General features: G+C 36.1%; 1 protein-coding gene across 1 annotated transcript; it reads right to left on the bottom strand.

Annotated features, from left to right (window-relative positions):
• Positions 1–3,829: 3,829 nt before the first annotated feature.
• Positions 3,830–6,687, bottom strand: LOC124638886. The gene is made up of 2 exons (XM_047176023.1): positions 6,487–6,687; positions 3,830–4,509 (listed from the first exon to the last, which is right to left on the bottom strand). Exons 1-2 carry the CDS (start codon positions 6,629–6,631, stop codon positions 3,896–3,898), a joined length of 759 nt encoding a protein of 252 aa, XP_047031979.1. The 5' UTR covers positions 6,632–6,687; the 3' UTR covers positions 3,830–3,895.
• Between the last annotated feature and the right edge of the window lie 9,996 nt (positions 6,688–16,683).

Genomic DNA, 16,683 nt, shown 5'->3' with positions numbered 1-16,683 from the left:
TAACTGTTAGCGTTTAAGGTTCAAAGTGACGTAGATGTTGACCAGTATACTGTAATGTTTAACTGTGATTGCAAATTGATGAGCAATTTCTCTTGGAAACAAGTTGTTATCGGCTTTTGCTTATCATGCATAGAAATAACAGTTTCTAACTTGATTTGTAATTTATAATCAAGGTTTATGAAAATCAATACAGGCAGTGTGTAGATATAAATAAAAATATTACAATAATATTTATCTAAAAAAATGATGTTTAAAAAAACTTCGCACATACAGCGATAAAGTATTTAATTATGAGTGCCTGCAAACTGTATTTCAACAGACCTTGATCTGTAACTGGGTCACATTGAACTAACTCTAAACAAACTAACCGATTGTTCACAGTTAATTCTGTTGCTATAAACAAAAGAACAACAATCGTTTTACATAACGCAGTATTTAGCGCAGTTTATGTAGAGCTAGTAATCTAGTAGATATGGCATTGTTGATAATTTATTTAAAAATAGTTACAATGAAATTTTATTAAATCCCTACTTATTTACATGAAATCCAATCCATTTCTCAGACTGTTTTGTATTTTTCAATATTTTCTAATTAAATTTAAACCAGCCCCGTAGTCGACATCTAAATAAGTTTTCCTCGCGTTCTAAAGTAGTACCAAAAAGTCATATCTCGCACTATTTTCAGAGAAAAAAAACACATCGTTCATAAGCAGAAAAAAAACAATTTCATAGTCAAATAAAGTAGTTTAACCATTAATTGTAAGCACTTCACGAGCTAACGTGATCAACACAACCTATTTACATCAGTCGGCATCAATTAATTCACACTAGAGTTTTTACTATCAAGTAAAAACATCGCTTGAGCGTAATTGTTCACTAATTAATGCAAATGGCCGATCGACAGATAAGTCTGGGTCTAATAACACAGCATCAGAACAATGATTTAAGAACAAATTGTTTTCATAACTTGGAAATGCGACATGATGCCGATTGATATAAAGTTGCATCAGACGGAATACCTAAGTAGTTATAATTTAGTTTTTGAAGTTCTTTCTTTAATAGAAGATTCCAGGAGCCTCATTTACCCAGTAACTTTTACCAGTGGTTTCACCTGTCACCCGTCGAAACTACTTCGCGTACCTAGATAAAAAGTAACAAAGCATCTCAGATAAATATTTCTTTTTTAAAACTGTCAGAATTTTTTTCAAGTAAATCGGACATGTAGTTTCTGAAATTACTTAGTCGACAAACTTAAATTTTACAACATTTAGGTTTGATATAGTATAATTTAATTTATTTTGGGTGTATCATTTCATTTATTTCATGAAAGAATGTGCTTTACTTTAAATCCCTGTGTGAATTAATTTCCCTCTAGTAGCTACTAAACTCTGGATCAATCAAGTGTAGTGTGTTGTGTGTAAACTAGAACTTTCTGAGGTAAATAACAAACTTTGTAGTCGAGTAGGTAATATTTTCTTTACGGTTAAGTGATCGGATCCCGTGCATGTAGTCAGTTCAATCCGAAATGGAGAAATATTTGTGTGACCTACAGTTAGCTGTTTTAAGAAGAATTAGAAACCGGTGAAAATCAAGCTCAAAGATTCCGTTACATACATACAGCCCAAGCTTAAAAATAGGCGTGTAAAAAATAGCTTAGGTGTACGATAGTCGTGAAGTTTGATGAGAAAAGGTATGGTGTGAAATCAAATTATAATAACAACCAGTGAATACACTTCAATCGCGATCCTCCTACCTACTCTTAAAACACCGGTAAATAATTGAATATTTTATGAAAAGTTACTCCTACGCTAGATGCACTTTATTTACGACAAAAGATAAAGAAAATAAAATTAACACGTTAATCTATGCTAATAAGAAATGAATCTTTTTAACGACCGTGTCTAAATTGAATTAATTCCAAATTACATTCTCATTTAAAATAATACTAATCTTCATAGAAAACTTATGCAAAGTAATACCCATCTTCTGCAAAGTAGGGTAAGATCATTTATGAGCGTTTTCACAGCTCATCGCTTAGATCCTGTTTCGCTGATAAGCGCTTAATGAACGGTTTGAGCGATATATCTCACGCTCCGAGGAAGTTTCGGTGATCATATGATTTTATGTTTATTTTGTATGGTGGCCAAGTATTGGGGATAAGAAGGATAATTAATTGACTTTTAATAAAAAAAATTGATGCACTTTCATTTTCATAATGGAGTATTTTCCTTGTTGGTAGGGAGTAGCCTATTAGGTAAATAGTTAATAAATACCTATGCAGCAAGTTATCAAAACAATTCGGTGCTAACCAGGATTTGGGACACAAAATAAGAGATGGTTTATCACGCAATACAAAACACAATTTCCGTAAGTAAAAACCACGAGAGGGAAATCGAGGCCAAAAGCCAGGAGTTATTACAGTAACTTATAACCCCTGTCCTACCCCCCACTATCTCATGGTTATACCAACACATTATAACCGAGCCAAAACAGGAAGGCACGGCGATTATCGTAAAACGTTACGACACCCACCCACTACACAATTTGGTCGGATTATATCTCGTTAATTATGACGCGATGTGCATCTTTCGCGCTTAACGAACAAGTCTTTTGTTCTAATACGTTTATAAAGTAAGCTGTTTATTAAGATTATGTGGAAGGTACCATATTTATCGCGGTTTAAGTAAGGTGTTCGCCTTATCAGTATAAAATTATGGACCCAGCTATCCATTCTTAACTTAAGAGCATCTTCAAGTTATCAGAGATCGCGAACCTTTGGAGTAGGTCTAATTTACAAAACTTTTAACACACCTGTAAAATTTTTACACAAAAGAATATTTAAAAGCCTTAAAACCTAAACTACACTATATTTGACTACAAATCACCCTAATTTTGTTCTAACCTTATCAACAAAAACCGCGTTAATGTAAAAAACAGATAGGCACGGTGCGATAAAAATCCATGAATTCCATCAGTGTCCCCCAGTAGGAAACACAGTTGGCTGGCTCTCCTCACACCTTTGTGGCGGACAACTGGGCCGGTAAATTCAATTTATCAACAGCATCGCTCACTGTATGGTAATCACTGCACGAATTACGATTCCACTTTATGGAACACTGGGTTTGTAATACTTTGTTTTTGTATAAAAGAACTGGCCAAATCTGAATTACGTAGGGTTCCGTACCGTTGTGGATAACAAACAAAAAACTTCAAAAAATATATTTGGTTAACGTAGAAGGTAACTTATTAAATACGTATTTATTTTAATCTGATTTTCGGTTTTATTATTGTATCTGTTGTGATGTCCTCCTAGCCGATTATCGGCTACGACGGCTGTTCTCACGTAAGGAGATTAGCCAACTACGCAGGACATATTATAGTGCACGAGCATTTGCGCAGACACAGGTGCACTCACTATTCCTTAACTCTCATAGCCCGATGGGACGGTAATCCGACACGACCGGAGAGAGATCAGGCGCAGGACCGACATTTACGTGCTCTCCGATGCACGGGTGTATCAATCACCAACTTCCAGGCGCCGGCCTGCTTTGTGAAAGTCTTCTAAAACCCACAAAGCGATTTCGGCCCGACTCGGGAATCAAACCCGAGACCTCGTGCTCAGCAGCCGCACTTACGACAGCTAGACCAACGAGGCAGTTGTATCTAACGGGAATAGAAATACCTACATAAGGCATCTAAAACTCAGGTGTCTCTTTATCATATACCTATTCATGAGATACAGCCTGGAACCTGGAAATAGGATCTGGCTTTTACTGAACTCTAAAATGATAATCATGAAGTTTTTCAAATCTACCAATAAAACAAAAATCTTTTAGACAACGTAAATGCTTATTTATTACTTCTATGCTTAACTGAAACAAAAAATAGGCCCTGGATCATAATAGTAGTGGATCAGAATCCATTGATTCTTCGTCGAAAAATTCCTCACTTTCCTCTTTACACACCTGCCTGGTTGGAGAATGACGTACTGGCGAAGGTGGATTTACAGGCGAAGGTGGATTTACAGGCGAAGGTGGACTTTCCTCCATGATGCTATCTATTAAACCGAGCACCTTTCTCTTAAAAAGTCTTACTTGACTTAAATTCATCTGGTTCATATCGGACAGTAAACTGAGCAAGAACATTTTGTTGCAATCTTCATTACTGCTATTGTTTTCAGTCGGTTTTGAACAGGATGCAATATTAGCATTGCTTCGTGGCCGCGGTTCATCAGAAGTCTGTTTTCTCGTGCTGGATGGTTGTGGAGGCGCGGGTGTCTTGGGTTCAGGGGTCGGGGGTTCATCACTGTCATCGTCAATAGTTATCGTTCTGTTTCTAAAACTTTCCGCACCTGGGACTTGGTCTAGTGGCTTTTTTATATAGGGCACAGCGAATTGCAAATATTCACTTAAGTAATAAGGCTTTCTGCGAACAAGTCCACTCTTATAAGGCTTCAAATGGCGGACAAAAACGCTTCGAAGATTCTTCCACTTCTCCTTGGCTGCAGGTCCTGGAACAAAACATAGGTTATTGTTTTTTTTTTTTTTAATAACAATTAATAAAATAAAAGCATGAGATTAAAAGTGTAATGAGAAATTTTCATTAATTAGCTTCATTCCTAAGATATCTGCCGTCAACTCGGTGCAAAATGTCAAACAAAAACGGTTCAGTCATTTTGAATAAATTAATTTCGCATTTTATAACAGGGAAGTCACTATGTATCTCGCTGTAACGTTGCGCTGATTTAGTATCTACCATTAGCAAGAAAATATCTTTTTTTATTTATTTACTGTTACAATTATGTAAATTCATGTAAAATAACATATATAATAATATCGAGTCTCTTACTAATTGTATTTTATTTAATCTGGCATATATCAAAACATACGGTTTTCAAAAATGCTACGAGTATAACTGCCCACGGGGAGTCAAGTTTTCAAGTAACCAATGCAAACGTCGGGCAAAAGAAGCGAAACAGAAACAAAGATAGACGCTAGACAGAGATATCAATACTGGTGTTTTGCTTGATCAGATAAAAACATTTCTATAGAAATATATAACTAAAGAAATGCTACCCTATGAGTAGCATTTCTTTAGTTATAAACACACTAAAAAAATAATTTTGAAATTATGGTGATTAATTTAAAATAAATCAGTATTTATTTTAAGAATTAACTTCATGTCCTCAGTTTATCTGTGACTTATTATCTTCTTGTTACTACATTTTATAATATTCATAGAAACTTTTAATAGTTTAAGTCCGGCAACAACGCGTAAAAATAAAAACAAATATGGTGGTTCATCGGACGAGAGACTCTGTAATTTGTTTCGTTTATTTTAATTCTAACTTCCTGAGGATTTTCAGGAGATAGAGACTCATTACTTCTTTTTGTAATTATTACGTGCTGCGGTGTTTTTGTTTTTTTTTTTTTTGTGCTTGATTGACACTTACGAGATAGAGACTCATTTCGTAGTATCATTTTGATTTTGTGTTTGTGCCTGGACGGTTTACGAGATATAGATTCATTTCCTCTGTTTTGTGTGCCTACTTGTGCATCATTTTGTTAAAATGTCACGTCATACACGCTATGAACTTAGAAGAGAGTGTGCCAAGTGTAACATCACTGCAATAGAAGATAGAAACCCGAGTAATCACAAAAAAACGACACTGTATTTAAAAAAATAGACAGTTCATCGAAGACGCTCCGAAAAAAGTTGTAAAACGAAAAATAAATATTCTAAAAACGCTTAAAATTTTGTTTCATTTAAATACTTTTCCGTAAACATGAATGTATCATGCAAACAAAGCGAAATTCAGGTAATGGTCAATAAATACCGAAGTTTCTCTTTGTTTTCATATGTCAGAAAATTACAAAAAAATACAATAAAAAACAAAAAATTACATCAGTTTCAAAATTTGGCGCTAAAAGTAGTTTCATGGATCAAATACTGGGGCGCTAGTGTCAATAGCTGTTGGCATTTTTTTTGTATGAAGTTGCCGTTCTTCCCGTCAGGATATATTGTGTTCTGTGTAACTGCCAAACGTACAGGGCGAGAGCAGCGCGCGTCGCGGGGAAGCGGGAGAGGGGGCGCAGTGCAGTGGGGTGCACATATTGTATTGAGCTAGTTCTTTAAACCAACTAGACGGAAATAATTTTACAACCATTTTATAATTTGACTACTGCAACATAATCTCAAAAGACTTGTGTTCAAAACATCTCTTCTAAAAAAAGTAGATACCCATGTAGTTGATAACGCAACGAAATTGAAACGTCTACTCCCACGATAACGCGGCGCGGCTACTCTGTGACCTGTTATTTCATTTAGTCGCGTTACCAGACGCTATCCTTGAAGCTTGTGTTATTGCCAAAAGGTTAAAAATCTATTTACGGCACATTTTCATTGTTAAATATGCGCCTAAGGAAATGTGCATACACGTACGTAGCTATTGTCATTACTCGTAGACAATAAAACAAACAATTCAAACCTGATATTTTGAATTTCCTCCCAATTTCCGACCAAGCTGCATCAGTCATATCCTTTCTCATGTAATCGGGGTCTTTATAATTGTATAGGAAAGCATATTTCTTGATTTCTTGCACGAATCTGATGTTTTGTAGTTCGGCGGCCATCTTGTTTAGACGCGGCGGCGACGCGACGGGCGGGCGACTCGCGCGGCGGGTCGCGGGGAACTAGTCTCGGATGCGTGGGATACTGGTAGCTTGGGTGTGTGCGTGCGACGCTCCCCGGCAATCGGCGATTGGTCTCCGAGACTAGCGTCGCCGCCCGGTCGCGCGACCGTAGCGAAGGACTCGTAGTAATAATATTATTTCTGTTGACGCGTTATCATGGCAACGATATTTTGACAGATAATTATGATTATTATGCAATGAGATTTGCTTTGCTTATCCAATTCAACTGTTTAGGGTGCGTTAGATGTTTTTAATTCACTTAAGGATAGTTGTTTAAAAATAGTCACGTCTATTAAATGTTTTCTTTTACAAACATATGCTGTGGTCATGCTACTGGTCACCTTTAGGTATAGATGGATAGTTACCACCGAAATAAATGAATGCGTCGTTGATGGCTGATCTGATAACATAGCATGATAGGTCTCAGGAAACATGTACACTTTTGAATAGTAGGTCAGGCAATGTTTCGAATGGGAATATAGGTAGATATGTAGGGTTAGGGGGTAGTTTTTTGTCGATATCATAAAGATTTTTGATTTATAATAAGAACGATATTCGTTTAAAAAAGTAGAAAGGTAGTACTGTGCTGCAATTAACCAAAAAACCTTAAATTCACCAGGTGGTGGTTCAAAGGATTCGTTTGAAGAGCATTGGCTCTTCCACCACACCACAGGAAAAGGACAAGTAAAAATAAAAGTCAACCTTAAAAAACTTCTTCATTCTTTCACGCATTTAAATACAAATATAAACAAACACAGAAGCAATAATAGTTGAAAAGATAACATCGAAATTAGTTTAGTTTTTGCTCGATTAACCATACAAGCAATCTAAGTCTTAGCCAACAGGAAGCTCGCAACTGCTTTAGAAAGAGACAGACTTATGTGTTTGTTACAAGTGGGAAAGAGATGGAGGCTCTTTGTTTTTTGGTAACAATAGTAGGAAGGATTTATGAGGTCCAAGTTTGTGCTATTGTTTTAGGGTTCCGTGAGACATTGTGATAGGATGTGGTTCGCAAATAATTCCGAAAATATTTTAGTTGAACAAAGCGGTCGTTTGTCAGGAAAACTTGCTTTTAGTGACGCGACGGAAATTGTGGGTAGTGAGGACTGCCAGCAGTTATGTCTGTATGTTATGGCTAGTGGCTAGTTTTATAGGAAATGTTACATATAGTTTATTTGTTGAGATAATTCAAGCCTGGCATGTTTATATTAGGTACTTATTATGTGCGGTGTTCATTGATAAATGCAGCCTTGATACCTTTGCAATCGTAGAAATCCTGGAAAAAACAACATTTTCTAGAGCTTTGGTACATGGAATACTATCTGTTGCCCGTAGTTTTACCCGTTCCCATAGTAGCTTTCTATATTCTGACGTATTGTATAAGTTTGAATAGTCTGATGAGTAGCTGTTACGCGTGTTAAAAATATTATTATGAAGGTACCTATGAGTTTATGAGTTAACTAGCTTCTGCCAGCGGTTTCACCCGCATCCCGTGGGAACTACTTCCCGTACCGGGATAAAAAGTAGCCTATAGCCTTCCACGATAAATGGGCTATCTAACACTGAAAGAAATTTTCAAATCGGACCAGTAGTTCCTGAGATTAGCGCGTTCAAACAAACAAACAAACAAACTCTTCAGCTTTATAATATTAGTATAGATTGCACAAAGGGATCAAAATTAAATATAGGTAGCCTTTCAATTAATTTAGTTCGTATTTATGTATTCATAAATAATAAGTACTTAACATATCCTTAACCATCAATTAATAATCTTTTAAGTCCTCGTAAAACATTAATAAATGAGAAGAATAATAACAAAGAAACAAACAATGCGTTATATGGAGTAACTACTTATGTCATCTTTATGCAAGCCGAGTTATTTATAACTCTTTTATTAATGTACAAGGATAACATAAACGAGTTTTTCATTTCTCATATCGACTGCAAGCAAGCAATACCTCCTATCTGACATTTTTGTTTCAAAAAACTCGTATCTACCATAAACTACCTTTAGATTCAAAATAAAAACAAAAAACTTTATTAATCAATACTATGCGTAAATAAAGAAAACTTGGATTTTCAGTATCTCATTATACGTACCTCGGAATAAGGATTTTATTAAGTTTTATTGTTCCCCTTTAAAATCCACCCGGAGTCAGATAGGAGGTATTGCTTGCTTGCAGTCGATATAAGACACGCGCATAAATATAATGTTGTCAGTGAATATAAAATTCTTTGTGGTAGTTACATATTACCTACTCTTGTGAAGAAAAGTACCTATCATATGTATATGTAAATAATTTATGGTGACACTAATAGACATCAAATAAGTTAGACCCTATTGTTAAAATGACCTTGGTGATTGCCTTAATTTGTTTGCCAAGATAGGGCCTATTGATAGACAGGTACGCACATTTTATTCATGGTACAGTTAACGACAAATAAATTAAAAACATTATTCCACAGATAACTTACACGTGTCAGTGTTTCAGGGCGGAAAAACTCATTAATTCCAAACGAAAACCACAAATAAAACCAAAAGCAACTTTTCATTCGAGTTAACTGAAACTGTGTCTAAAAATACACGGTTACCTACAAAACTCTAATAAAAAAGATAACATACACACAGCAATAAATTACTGTGTCAGCCAATCAGACATTAACGCCGGTTAGAAAAGAACCACGGTTAAAACTGTGGTTAAAATTAACATGGAAAGTGACACATAGGGTTGGGACACGCGATGTTGTGACTTAAAGGCACTATTAAGGGTCATGAGGTCGCCTTGTGCCTTGTGCCTCAGGTAGCTATCGAGGTTATCTACTTGGTTAACTTTGTATGCGGTGTTGGCAGAGATCCAGCTTTATTTTTAGATTTTTTATGCTTTTTACAGTATTTGACTGCCTAATGAGGATTGATGATTGTGTCAGTTATTATCACTTGATTTGCTTTAAGTCTAAAAATACATCGTAAGAGGAAAAACTCCACCATTGCATATCTTATTCCATCTTAAAAGATTTTGCTCACTTTACGATCTTGTTAAAACTTAGCAAATATGTAGAATAGGTTTTATAAAATTTACTTCATTCTGCCAGTAACCTATTAGCGGTTTTATATTTAATTAGCGATTTCACTCGCGTCACTCGGGAACTCTACCGCGCATCCGGATTTTGTACCTATAACGTATCTTTTTTCGAAACCTAGGAAGAATGGACACACTTCTTACCTAGCTGGAATAGGAAACCCCACATAACATCCCAGCAGTGCAATATGAAGGGAAGTGTTATGGCACAGCAGCGTCAGTACTGAGCTGATGGGTCATACGTGCGCGCGCGCATAGCAACCGTGACGCAACCTGCAGCGATGCAATTGTTTCGACGACTTGCATGACAACCGACTGTTACTCGCTACTGCGGTTGAGTACGGATTAAGTGAAAGGTGGTAGCGAGTATTAGTAAAATAGTATCTATTAACATATGTGTGTTTTGATTGGGGACTACTTAAATAAGATTGTATTTCAAAGTTTCAGCCAGCATCAATGGCTAAATAAACCAAAAATAACTATTACTTACTACTTTTTATTTATTTTATGGTCTATCTGACGCTACTCCTACAATCACATGACTCACAATGTCCTTTTCCTCGTGTAACTGTTTCAAAGGTTTAAATACAATTTTCTTTTTATAAAGCTTGTTTAATAGACCTACAAGTTGTATAAAAAAGCAAAAAAATCTTGTTTTTAAATATAGCCTTAAGTTAATCGCTACAGCGTTGTTCCCCGCTCCCGCTACCACTCATAACTCGCTCCCCAACAGCTTGATTACAATTTATTACCTGTTTACTTGAACTTAGACAACAATCGTTGCAATTTCGCGTCGATTAAACTTGCAAATGTGTTGGGAAACTGCAGTTAGCAGCACTTAACTGTTTGTTTTTGCTAACTGTTAGCGTGGCGTGTTTTTGTGGGCGCGCCCGATTTCAATCTGATGACGTATGTACGTCGGCTGTTTATATTTTTCCCTTTGAACCTTGTGTAAATAGGGCCTCTGTAAATAGAGGTTGATGTTTGATATGAATCGACAGGGTATTTTTTTAGGTTTCTACACATTGTTTAGGGTTAGACGAATAATGCGATGTGGGTCTATTTTGTGGTACTAAGCTTGCCATAGTCTTGACTGAATAAATTGTGTAATCGGTACTAAATCTTAAGTCTCGTTAGGATTATATAATTTCAGTTATAAATAGTATAGAAGGGACATACAAAACCATCCAAAAAACTAGAGAAACACCAATGTAATTATGAAAAAAGTTGTTTTTTAGAAAGAAAAAAACTTCAATAGACACACCTACAGTACGAATTGTAACACAAATACGTACACACATAAAAACAAACAAACACAGCGTAATATTTTTACGTGCATATAACTGTGAAGTACCAGGCTGGTATAAATTAGCAGGAGTATAACGCAGCGGGACGCTCGCTAGTTCCCTTTATTATTTGTTTGTCTGCTGTGTGCCTGTTACCAGCCCCTGAAGCGGTACACTGGAGGACAACATTAGAGGAACACATTAAGTAAAAAGGAGTAAAATTTTTAAGTTTCTATGTAGGGGGTAATCTTTGGAACCGCTGGTTGGATTTCCAAAGTTCTGTCACTGATGGATGGCTACAATGTTCCTGAGTGCCATAGGACAGCGGTTCCCGAATTCTTTTGGCTTCGGAACCCTTTTCGTTTCACCATTTTTCGGCGGAACCTTAGCTTAAGTAAGAAGTAAACTAAAGACGTAAATACACTTAGGTACGGCTCGTAGCGTGTGGTAGCGCACCAAATGGTTATATGGTTAGAGACATATTCAGTATACTCAGGCGTAGCATGGCTATCTGCCACACAGGCCAGAAAAAAATTTAGCCGCCCTTGACTTTGTGTATTATGTGAATATTTTTCAGTTTGAAAACTGACAAAGTAAACACAAAAAGAAATAGATTGGGTTTGTACAGGTGCGAGGCGAGCGAGCGCGACTTTTTTTAACTAAAAGAAGAAGTTCCAAGCACTCGCTAGCATTGAAAGACATGCAGTGGTAGCCGATATCGCGATTTTTTTTAGTTTAAGTACCTACACAAAATAAACAAAACCACTGTAAAATAATAAGGTCTCAAACAGTACAATATCCACACAAAAAAGCAAATACAAATGAATAAGAAGCAGCTAGCGAAGAAAGCGCTATTGCTTTTTCTGAACCAGAGGAATAAAAAATAAACATCAAACGAAACCTCGTCGGAAGAGCGCGAAATTTTTTCGGTTTTGGATACCTAAGCAATTAAACGAACATAAAAGCATCACAGGTAATATGGAGTCGCGAGCGAAGCGAAATTTTCGGATTCGCGAAATTTTCGGATTCCAATTTTTTCACAAGTGAAACGATTTACCATATGGAAATCTTGAATTTTCCACGGAACCCCTGAGGGCCTGTCACGGAACCTCAGGATTCCGCGGAACCCCATTTGGGAACCGCTGCCATAGGATATAATTTATCCAGGTACGGGAAGTAGTCCCCACAGGACGCGGGTGAAATCGCAGGAAAATGGCTAAACTTTACTTAAAAGTGAGATCTTTTTCAACTATGTAACCTAGGTAAAGTCCGACTCGTTCATCATCATTGCTCTAGAAATTATACACGTATCTTTGCATTTAATTAATAATTAATCAAATATGCATTCTTCTTTTGGGTCATTCGTTTTTTATTCAAGCCACATCTGGTTGCTAACGTCATTCATAACGGCTATTTCACAACAATTTTTAAATCTCACGATTAATTTGAATAAAAAAGCTAGACTAAAGAATAAAAAGAAGAGAAATAGTTATCTCTCAAAATACCACTTATTATAATACAAAAACAAGCAAGAACAAGATTCTCCAAAGATTTATAGGCGATGTCTTGTAAATAAATCTCAGCGATGACGTCACCGACACTCCTTGACACCTTATTTGCATGAATGTGCTACGTGACTCGAGGAGTTGTTCCACTGTATTAAATATAGCCTTACAATGTACGACCTCTCACTTCCGACCGGAAACTTTAAGAAAACTGCTGATATTTGTCCAACTTTATGATCGTTTCGAACAAAACGAACAAAGGAGCGTTGGATTGTAAATTTTATTTTTAAGATTTTATTTCTTGTAGTCTTCGTAGGAACATATTTTAGTGCCAAAAGAACGAACTGGCACAAACACACAAAAGGAATTACTTATCCCAATATTTTCTACCAAAAATAATATCTGTTCCCATTTTTCTGTCGGCAAGTGTATCGTCTGTTACGTCCGGGAGGCACGCGAAGGAAACACGTAGTAATTTTTTTTCAGGCAACTTCCGGCGGTAGTTAATAACTTTCATAATGTTTGTCTGAAGGCTCCGCTTGTTTTTGTGCAACGTTTTCAGCAAACTTTGGACTTTCATCATCATCATCATCTTCCTGCCCTGTTCCCAAGTCATTTGGGGTCGGCGCAACATGTCTTTTTCTTCCATTCCTCTCTGTCAGACGTCATACTTACATCCACTCCTTTTTGCTTCATGTCTTCTTTCAGGCAATCAATCCATCTTTTCCTCGGTCTACCTCTGCCTCTCCATCCCTCCACATTCATACTTAGCACACTCTTTGTAGCACTTAACTTTGGACTTTACTAATGGCAAATTTATTGTACCTATGGGAGGCTATGGGGAGTGGAAACAACATTGTTTTTTTGGGAACGGAAAGAGGGACTTTTTATTATTTGTTGGTAAAATTGTATTATGTGGAACTAAGTATAAATTACAGGTGTATAATATTGTCCTTTTGCTATTTGCTGCGTAAGTAGTTTAGGCTCTAAGGAGGAGCAAACACACTAAACTGTAGTTTGTAGTTAGTTATTGAACATGAAAGGCATAATTTTGAACGAAGTAACCTATGAACATTTTTTTCTAAATAAATCTATTCTTGCTTTTCATACTAGTTCCGTCTAGGTATAAGTATAAAACCTTTACATCATGACGTCATTGCCGAAAATAACTTTGATTTCTATCTGAGGATATCATCATCATCATCAGCCTACCTATAGCAGTCCACTGCTGGACATAGGCCTCTCCAAGTGCACGCCACTGAGATCGATTTTCGGCTGCATTTTCTGAGGATATAAATCAAGCAATGTAAAAACGAATACATAACACATTTGCAGATTTCCAGTAACATCAATACTGTAATGTTGTTACCGAACATTTTGCTTACCTGTCACAATTGGATTGGGGGATGCCCTTGTGAAAAATTGGAAAGTAAAGGTCAGAGAAACGGTAGAGGCAGCGGGAGCGATTTTGAAAATGTCATTATGAAAAATGATGAATCTTACTGTTATTATGAAGCGAAAAATTATAATTTAAATGAAATTTTGTTCTAATGCTACTTTCTGTACTGCTTCCATTTGCCCAGGTTTGTCCAGGTGCGTGAAATATAGTTTCCTCGATACGCAAGATATACTGTTGGAAATATGTACCAACTATTAGTATTTTACTATTAATTTCACATTTAATATTACTTTTAAAGTAATTCTGTTTAACTGACTGTTAAGTAATGTTATTACAATATTTATATTAACAGCGTTTACAGTCAATAAACGTGGTGTCAATAGCCTAGCAAGTCAAATAACTCCAATCGTAAAACAAGGTGGTTTAGTGACTACTGTCAATTGCGCTAAAAGGGTTAACGACAACATTAAAATACAATCAAATTATATTTATTAAGCAACGCGTAATCACAATATTATACTTCATAGGTAACCTTTTCAAAATTCATTCATTTATTCAGATTAGAATGCATCTCTAATCGACCGATATTATGATTTAATTGTTATACATAGAAAAAATAATATGAGAAATATAAAAGATTTTTATTCATATGATAGAAATCCTATTACCATCAAGGATTGGATTTCATCGTTCAAAAGGTCATCATCATTATATCAGCCAGTTGTCGTCTACGGCGGACTATAAGCCTCCCCCGAGGAACGCCAATAGAAAGGTCATGTATGAACTGAAACAAAGATGTATGTTATAAAGCAAAGATTCATAATACATTTAGTAGAGATCTTTTCCTACAATGATGTGTTGTTATAATTCCCGCTTTTTCTCTCACCATGTGCTCATCGTATTCGCATAGCCAGCGGCGCGAGTTATCCCATCAAACGCGATTGATTTGCCCACCACTTAGATTCTACACCCTGAAATGACGGGATATGTCGGCAGCCATTCTTTAAGGTTAACCTGTCAAATAAAAGAGGGTATTTAACCATTATATTGCTGAAGGAAACTTTAGATTTGAGGGAGAAATCTAAGTTGCAATTTGGAGTCAAAAAGAGAGTTGTTTGTTTAAAAGGACAATAGTAAAAAGTATTTAGATATATTGGTATTGGTGTTGAATGATATCAAGATCAATCGATCATCAAATAAAATTTCATGTGTAACACTATTCTTAAAGATCTATAAGTAGCTGCAGCACCATTCCATTCCAATTTAAAAACCTTCTTCTCTAACAACCTATCTTTGTATCAGCTCAATATTATTATTTAATCTTTTCTTATCCACGTTTCTCTATTCCCTAAACCACTAACGAAGTTTTCGTACACCAGCTACGATTGTGTGTGTGTGTATATGTTTGTGTGTGTGTCTAAACTTTCACACTATCACTGTGAGGGGCAGGGCAGTGTTATCACCAACTCGTGGGAGGACAGCCAGTTACTAGATTATCAGTTAAAGTCATTACTGCACTTGTTGTTATCGGCTAAATTACTAAGATACCTTGCTTGCAGGTTAGTTTTTAACCGGACTTCGAAGATAAGTTAAGCTGCTAATGAGGTTTAGGGTGATAACTGCAAATTGTAAGAGTTGAGTTGTGGGTTTATATTTACTTTCCTAGAGATAATTTTAAACAGTTTTTACATTGCAAATTGTGATACTTTTAAAAATAAAAATACCTAATTGCTTTTCACTCGTAAGTACCTATCCTTTCACCATCATAGTAAGATGTTAAAATATATAAAATCATAGCTATTAAACACAAAATTGCAGCTATAGTATGGTGCAAACATTACCATTATACTACCAAAAGAAAAATCCTAAATTACCTATCATCAAACCATTCCGACTACTTACCCCCCACCCCCCACTCAACGCGGCTTAATCTATCAGAATAATCGGAACTACTGTTTGATATAACCGCAGTTACGCGAGATGGTTAATTTAAACCGACGGCTTGTTAACTAATGAAGCGGACCACGCTACTAGATAACAGTAACTGCTAGATAGGGTGAACATGTTCAGGGGTGGGTGGGGATTGACCTGAATTTTGAACTGGATTTTCTTGTGAATGAGGATCTTTAGATAAATATTATAATTGTGGGAGGCGATCACTAAAACGGATGCAGTAAATTTCTAACCAGTATTTAATACTTACATGTTTTTTGTAATTTATGACCTTTTACTGAGGCAGTTAGTTGAGTGAATGCCTTAAGTCTTGTAGTTTAAATCCCTAACAAAAACTCTAATTTATACACAACAGAGATATACAAGCTACGAAGCCAACTCTTAAATGGGCTTAATTATCCAGCGTTACTACAAAGAATAGTCCCAACTTTTTACGACCTTCGTGGTTACCCTAACAAGGGTGGGTACATTAGACCCCCAAACGCGAGACATTATCTGGCGCGCATCGCGAGCGCACATTAACATTTATAACACTGATGATAATCCTTTCCGAATTCCCATATTATAGTCGTAATGAGGACCACTGGGTTGGACGCTGTTTTGGAAATTTTGAAAATATATTAAGATTTTTAAACCGAGTAGATGACTTAACTAACGAAATTATTTACTTTGACATAATTTTTGATCTTGATATATGTACACTGAAATGTACTAATAAACACACGACTGTGATTTTTTGGCCATATAAGTAGAGCGAGTATATAGCTCC

The sequence above is a fragment of the Helicoverpa zea genome, chromosome 18 (genome assembly GCF_022581195.2).
Source record: "Helicoverpa zea isolate HzStark_Cry1AcR chromosome 18, ilHelZeax1.1, whole genome shotgun sequence".
NCBI lineage: Eukaryota > Metazoa > Arthropoda > Insecta > Lepidoptera > Noctuidae > Helicoverpa > Helicoverpa zea.
This window is presented reverse-complemented; position numbering and strand designations above follow the sequence as displayed.

Bases quoted from the DNA above. Each gene is read 5' to 3' on its own strand.
- LOC124638886 (XM_047176023.1), bottom strand. From the start codon at position 6,631: ATGGCCGCCGAACTACAAAACATCAGATTCGTGCAAGAAATCAAGAAA. The intron at 4,510-6,486 runs GTTTGAATTGTT...GTTTTGTTCCAG, and splicing joins GAGGAAATTCAAAATATCAG to GACCTGCAGCCAAGGAGAAG.